Source organism: Tupaia chinensis, unplaced genomic scaffold (assembly GCF_000334495.1).
Source record: "Tupaia chinensis unplaced genomic scaffold, TupChi_1.0 Scaffold000161_1, whole genome shotgun sequence".
NCBI classification, from domain to species: domain Eukaryota; kingdom Metazoa; phylum Chordata; class Mammalia; order Scandentia; family Tupaiidae; genus Tupaia; species Tupaia belangeri.
The window spans coordinates 4,197,145-4,203,333 of record NW_006159632.1 but is presented as its reverse complement, the minus strand read 5'-3'; the positions used below and the strand labels follow the sequence as shown (position 1 = coordinate 4,203,333).

At 52.3% G+C, this 6,189-nt stretch overlaps 1 protein-coding gene across 4 annotated transcripts in view; it reads left to right on the top strand.

Annotated features, from left to right (window-relative positions):
- DISC1 (DISC1 scaffold protein) overlaps positions 1–6,189 on the top strand; it is a 311,563-nt gene that overhangs the window by 135,548 nt on the left and 169,826 nt on the right. For all 4 annotated transcript variants that reach the window (XM_027770847.1, XM_027770846.1, XM_027770849.1 and 1 more), the window contains exons 5-6: positions 2,064–2,193; positions 4,998–5,233. In XM_027770847.1, coding sequence (XP_027626648.1) covers positions 2,064–2,193; positions 4,998–5,233 — 366 coding nt within the window. The remainder of the gene's footprint in view (positions 1–2,063; positions 2,194–4,997; positions 5,234–6,189) is intronic.

Below are 6,189 nucleotides of genomic sequence, written 5' to 3'. Positions count from 1 at the left end.
GGGGTTTTAGGCACTCGCATGGCCAGCTGTGTGTTCCTCAAGCCACGTAGGCTGGGTGGGATTCGCACCATAGCTGGCCATGTGGGATCTGGCTCTCTCAACCACCGCACTTCAGGGCTGGCCCGAAGTTAAGATAACTCTAAAATTTAACAAATTTTAAGTCTCCTTCTTTTTTCCTACTTCCACCAAAGAATTATGGTTTACAAAAACCTTTGCCACTTAGTAAAAGATGGTATTCTGTGTTGTTTGGGTCTGCATTTAAAACCGAGGTTGGTGACAAACATTTTTGCAGATCATTCTTTTCTGATTCCTTTTCTAGAATTTCCGATTGGCATGCTTGTCTTTTCCCGGATTTGTTAGGATTCCTTCTGTCTTTGCAGGTTTATCATAACACACGTGGCAATGTTTATCCCCGACCTGTTTTTGCCTGTTAGTTTTGGTTGATGGTGTTTCCTTAGCGCTCCCTTGAATTGCTGGTACAGCGTGCCCACTGCCTTTTTAAAGTTTGCTGAAGGGCACGTGCTCTCTTCTGGGATTACACACATACTCAGTGTGTTTCTCAAGTTGCTGATTTTGGAAGTTGAACCTCCCGGTTGGCCAAGTGGGACCCAACTGCCTTCGCCACCGTGCCATTGGCTGGCCCTGTCCACCGGTCCTGGGTTAGAAATCGAATCCTTTAAGGAGGAGTTGGTCATTCCTGGGTGGTGGACACCTACAGGACTCTGATAAAGACATTTTCCCAACACCAGGCTCAAGCCTGGGCCATTTCTATCAACATCTGTCACCAAAACTGTCAGCTCCTGCGGGAATAAGAGAAGGAGCCAAGAGGTTTTAAGTAGCTTTTATTTTCTCTCACATGAGAGAGAGAGAGAACCTCCCATCGGGCCTGATTATGTTCCAATCCATTTCCTCCAGTTTTCCATCCCAGCAGGCTCCTGAGCTGGGCGGGCACTTGGTATATTTTTCACGTGCTGGTCTGGGACTCCGACTCCGGTCAGACATATAGGATCTGGCCTCTCTGCGCCGTGCTTAACGCTGTGCTAGGCTGTTCCTTTTCGAGGTCTTTGGCAGACTTTCAGTGAATCTTTTCTGAGAAGCCCTACCCCAAGTTTCACACCTTATTTTTTTAAATAAGCATTCTTTTTTTAAAAAAGAATTATTTTATTATTTGCTTTAGGGAATGTGCAATCACCAGAGATAGACAGAGAGAAAGTGAGAAAGGAAGCCGCCAGGTTTGGGACTTGAACTGCAGTCGGCCATGTGGAAGGGCAGCACCTTCACCACCACACCACTTGCTGGCCCTCACTCGTTTTTAAAATCTCCACAGCCATGCTCATCCCGGGAATTTGTCTGTTGGAATGGGCCAAGGCAGTGCTGTCCCACAGAGTGCCATGTGAGTCCCAGACATGATTTTTTTTTTTAGTGTTTCTCTTTCTTTTTTTAAATTTATATTTTAATGCTTAGCATAGGCTATGGGTTCTCAAAATATAAATAGTTTGCACATCAAACAAGTCAAAGATCTTACGGTACACAACCACTTTGCATTCTTGTGTCTGTTAAATGTCTCCTTTTCCTGAGCCTCTCCTGCCCACCCCCAGCTGCCCGCCGCTCCTGTCTCTGCGCTGCACACTTGTGGTCTGCTAGTGTGTGAAGGATCTAATAGCTACTTCGATAGCTACACAGGAATAAACACATGAAATCACTTTTGATCTAACCCAGTATATCCGAAATATTTTCATTTCGACATGCAGTGACACAGCACTGCTGAGGTATTTGCACTCTTAGTTTTCCCACATCTTGAATCTGGGAGCACTTTACGCCTCAGCACAGTTTAACTGGGGCCAGCCACGTGACCGGGCCGTGCACCGGGCAGCACGGCAGTGGGAGTGAGAGCCCAGCAGATTGCCATGAGAGCAGAAACGGGCCGGGACGTCACACTTGGCCCCTGTGAGGATGGAAGGGGGGGCCTGAGCCGTGCAATTGCTTACTCTCGAATACTCATCGACCTAGAGCTTCCGCGTCCCCACGCCCACGCCCACGCCCACCTGTGTGTGTTATTTAAGGGCCAACAGCGGCGACATCCACTCCCCACTTGGAGCAGAGCAGAGGCCCTTGGAACCCACAGCTCAGGACAACCTGCGTGTGGCCATCACCAGACGAGACTGGCTTCTTCAGGAAAAGCAGCAGTTGCAGGTGGGTCGTGCAGGGGCTTCGGGGCAGGCGGTGTGTTACAAGGCAGAGCAGAGGGCCTTTGCTTTGCTCAGGTGTGGTGTTCAGAGCCTGGGCCGGCAGCCCTCGGAGAGTGGGGGGAGCGACATGGGTACGGCTCAGAGCTTGTCAGCCTCTCGTTAAAAGCAGGGCCTTGGAGCCTGCGCCTCTGTGGTGACCTCAGTACCTTCGGACATGCTCTCCTTGTCTGCCTGGTCAATGTGTCACCTCTTATCGTTTTGACCTTTAGAAGCTTCCTTTGAAAGGCACAGACAAATCTGTGCTGTGGGAATCCTTCATGGAAATTCCTGTCGTGGTCACAACTGGCTGCTGTTTCAAGATGGGAGTGTAAGCCCGGACTGGGCAGGAAGCTTGTCTGGAAGGATGAGCAGCTGCATGGAAGCCCGGGGGCAGAAGCAGGGGGACAAACTGGCCAAGGTCACCTGGGGACTAGATGTGTGGGTGCAGCGCCCAGTCAAACCAGAGGTCAGCCAGGGCCATGGAAGCTGGCACAGCACCCCAGAGGCAGGGGGCCCAGAGGCCGGACGTGGGGCTGGAGCAGTGAGACTGTGGTCAGAGGCAGCTGACTCCGTGAGACAGGTCTTGGCTCTGAGTGCTGGCCCAGGCTTAGTCTCTAACGAGCTGAATAAGCTTAGAGCAGGGACAGGGCATGGGCCAGTCCCCCCACCAAGAGTGTCTTTACATCTGAGGGTGCCCCACCCATGTCCCTACAGAGCAAGGTGGCACAGGGTCGCCTATGTCACGGCAGTTTGGAACTGTTCCCAGCAAACTGGGCACTGATGTAGGCAGTGAGCATCATCATAGAGTTCAGACAGCTGAAAATGCAAAATCAGGGATTTGGTTTTTACTAACATTGACCAGTGAAAGATCTACAAAATCGCCAAGACTGTCGTGTCCAGAAAATAACTTTAGCCCAAGACACGTGGTGTGGGAAGCTCTCTGTGTTGTGAATTGGTGTGGCAGGCTCTGGGGGAGGGAGAAGTGGGGCCACTGACCGAGAAGCGAGATCAAAGCACAAACCCTTGGTGAGGACGGGGAGTGGGCCTTGCAGGCTCCTCCACTGGGCAGACGCGCAGCCATGGGGGCCTGGCAGGAGTGGGTCTCACCACACCGGGGCAGGAGGCCCATGTGGCTGGAGCAGTTCAAGCGAGGGGAGGCCATGTGGGAGGGAGTCAGAGAGGCACAGGCCTTGAGGGGATGTGGGCTTTTCTCTGACCACCACCAGCGGGGGGCCTTGAGAACTCACTCACAGTGAGGAGCCACGATGGGAGCACCGTGGACATCGGCGGGCTGGTGCCTCACAAAATCAGAAATTCCATCACTGGGTGATCCGGCAGTTCTGCTTCTGGTGCACACCCCAAAACGGGAAGCAGGGACTTGAGAGATGTGGAATGCTCGAGCCACACCATTGCCATAGCTGGAATGTGGGAGAAACACTGCGGGTGCCCGATACGCCTCGTGTGTGTATCCACACAATGGCGCATCGGTCAGCCCTAGGAAGGAAGGGAGTTCAGACCCACGCTGTAACACGGAGGGACCTTGACATCTTGGAATGTAAAATAAACTAGGCCCAGGACGAGTTCTGTGTGAGCCCGTGTATATGAGGTACCCGAGTAGTCAGCGTTTATAGAGACAGCAAGGGAATGGAAACAGGGAGTAGCAGGAGGAGGGGGTGGGAGTGAGTGAGCGGTCCCTGGGCACAGGGTGTCAGTTCTGTAAGATGAGAAGTGTCTAGGGGTGGATGGTGGCGGAGGTAGCCAAATGCATGTTCCTGATGCCACTGAACTGCACACTTAGAGACTGTTCACACGGTGAGCTTTATGTTACGAATAATTCCTCATGGCTGGAAAAAGAAAAGAAAAAACAAAAAAAGGAAGAACTGGTGTAAGAAGCCCAAGGGCAAAGTGGGAAGGCCAGCGGAGAGGTGGTGTCAGCAGGGCCGCCATCCTGGGCGAGGCCTTACGTGCTATTTGAGTCTCCGTAGTAGCAACTCCAGTGCCGCCCACACCTCTCATAGCCTGTCCCGGAAGCAGGTCCAGGAGGGAGAAGGGGCAGGCGGTCTCTGCCTGGGGTTGAGAAGACACAGGTGAGCGGTGAGGTGGTTACCTGCCCTAACGCAGAGCACTCGCCGGGTATGCAGCTCATCGGCCGCGAGGTGGACGATACTCCTCCGTGGGCTATTTGGGTCTTGGTTTGCTATGTTAGTGGAAATGAAATTTATTTAGTATTTTTGTGAACTTGAGAGGGCCTGGCAGTGTCTGCACCATCTCACTGTGCTGCCAGTCCCGTAGACCTAAGAAGCCATGGTTTTCTAAATCTTTTTCCATACTCTCAACTCCCATGTCTGGGGACAGAGCAGCCAGGGCCGTTTGCTTTTCATGTGGGTCCGTGTCTGGTGACTCCTGCCTCGCTCAGATCTCGAGTGTGCATTTCTGGCTGCTCTGTGGTCTGGCTGCTCCGTCAGAAATGGAGCCCATTGTTGGTATATGTGCTGGCTTCTTCCACATCCAGGGCTTGGCTTGCTCTCATGCTCTTGTTTAATACTTGGGAGGAAATGCTTGTTTTCTTCTCATGCCAACTCATCAGAAAGATAGAGCTGGCATGATTGTTCCAGTTCAGCAAACCTCCAGAAATCTGCCTGTCTTGGAAGGGCAGCCTGGCGGCTCGGGTGCATATGGCCAGCTCTCGTTCACACGCGTCATTATCAGCAGAGCAGTTTTCCGTGAGCAGGGTTAATTTATACAGCCTGTGTTCCCCCTTCTCTGCAGAAAGAGATCGAAGCCCTCCAAGCAAGGATGTCTCTGCTAGAAGCTAAAGATCAACAGCTGAGGAAGGAAATCGAGGAGCAAGAGCGACGGCTCCAGTGGCAGGACTGTGACCTGACCCTCCTGATGGGCCGACTGACCCCCGCGCAGCTGCAGGGGCTCAGCAAGGCTCTGTGTGACACCCTGGCCTGCGCCAATCAGATTCTCCTCCAAGCGGAGCCACCCGAGACCATAAGGAGGTACTGGTGATTTTCCAGATGACTTTGGAGCTCTTTTCTTTGACCTGTTGGTTGGAATGATCTCTTCTGCTGTCACTGGCCTGTAAATATTACATGAAGTCTATTTCCAAATACTTTTTTTTTAAGAGGGATTTTTGCTATAGCGCACATGCGCATGCCAGAGAGTCAGAGACAGAGAAACACAAAGTGAGAAATCACCTCCCAGAGGGGATGGCCGTGCCACAATCCCTTCTCCTCCCTTCCCCTCTCTGGACTTGCACACACATGTACATGCACCTGGAGTGAGTTTTAAGCTGCAGGGTCCAGGACTCAAACTGTTGCTGACTATGTGGGAGTCCAGCAACGTAACCATTATGCCACCTGCTGGTCCCCCATGAGGTCTATTTCTCATTGTAAGCACTGCTGGTGTTTTGGGTGAGGAATCCTTCACTGTGTGGGCCGTCTTGAACACTGAGAGTTATTTCACACCTCGGCCTTTGGCTAAATGTCAGCACTTCTCCCCATTCCAGGTGCCCTCTCTCCCTTTGAGAGTGGTTGGAGCTCAGCTGGTTAGAGATTCCGACCTGGCCTTCCCAGAGACAGTCGTCTGGGGAGAGGCAGGCTCTGCTCTGACCAGGAGGGCACTGAGCTGTGAGAGGAGACCTGGTGACGTCCCCATCTGAGATGCAGTGTCGGGGTGCCCACCATGTGCCAGGCTTCAGGCCATGAGTCACTTCTATGATCACGTCCATTTCACGGAAAGGAAACAAAGCTTATGAAAGTTCATAGTTTGTCCAAAGTCCCAATTAATAACAGGAACAATTCATTACCCCCGAAGCCTGGTTTCTCACCCACCCTGCTATGGAGCAAGACTCTGCCTGTGTTCCGTGTCCTGGAGGGTTCACGGCAACATGCCGACCTCTCGTTCTCCGGGAGCGCGTAACCTTCGTTTGGAGCAGGAGTCAGAACACGCTCTT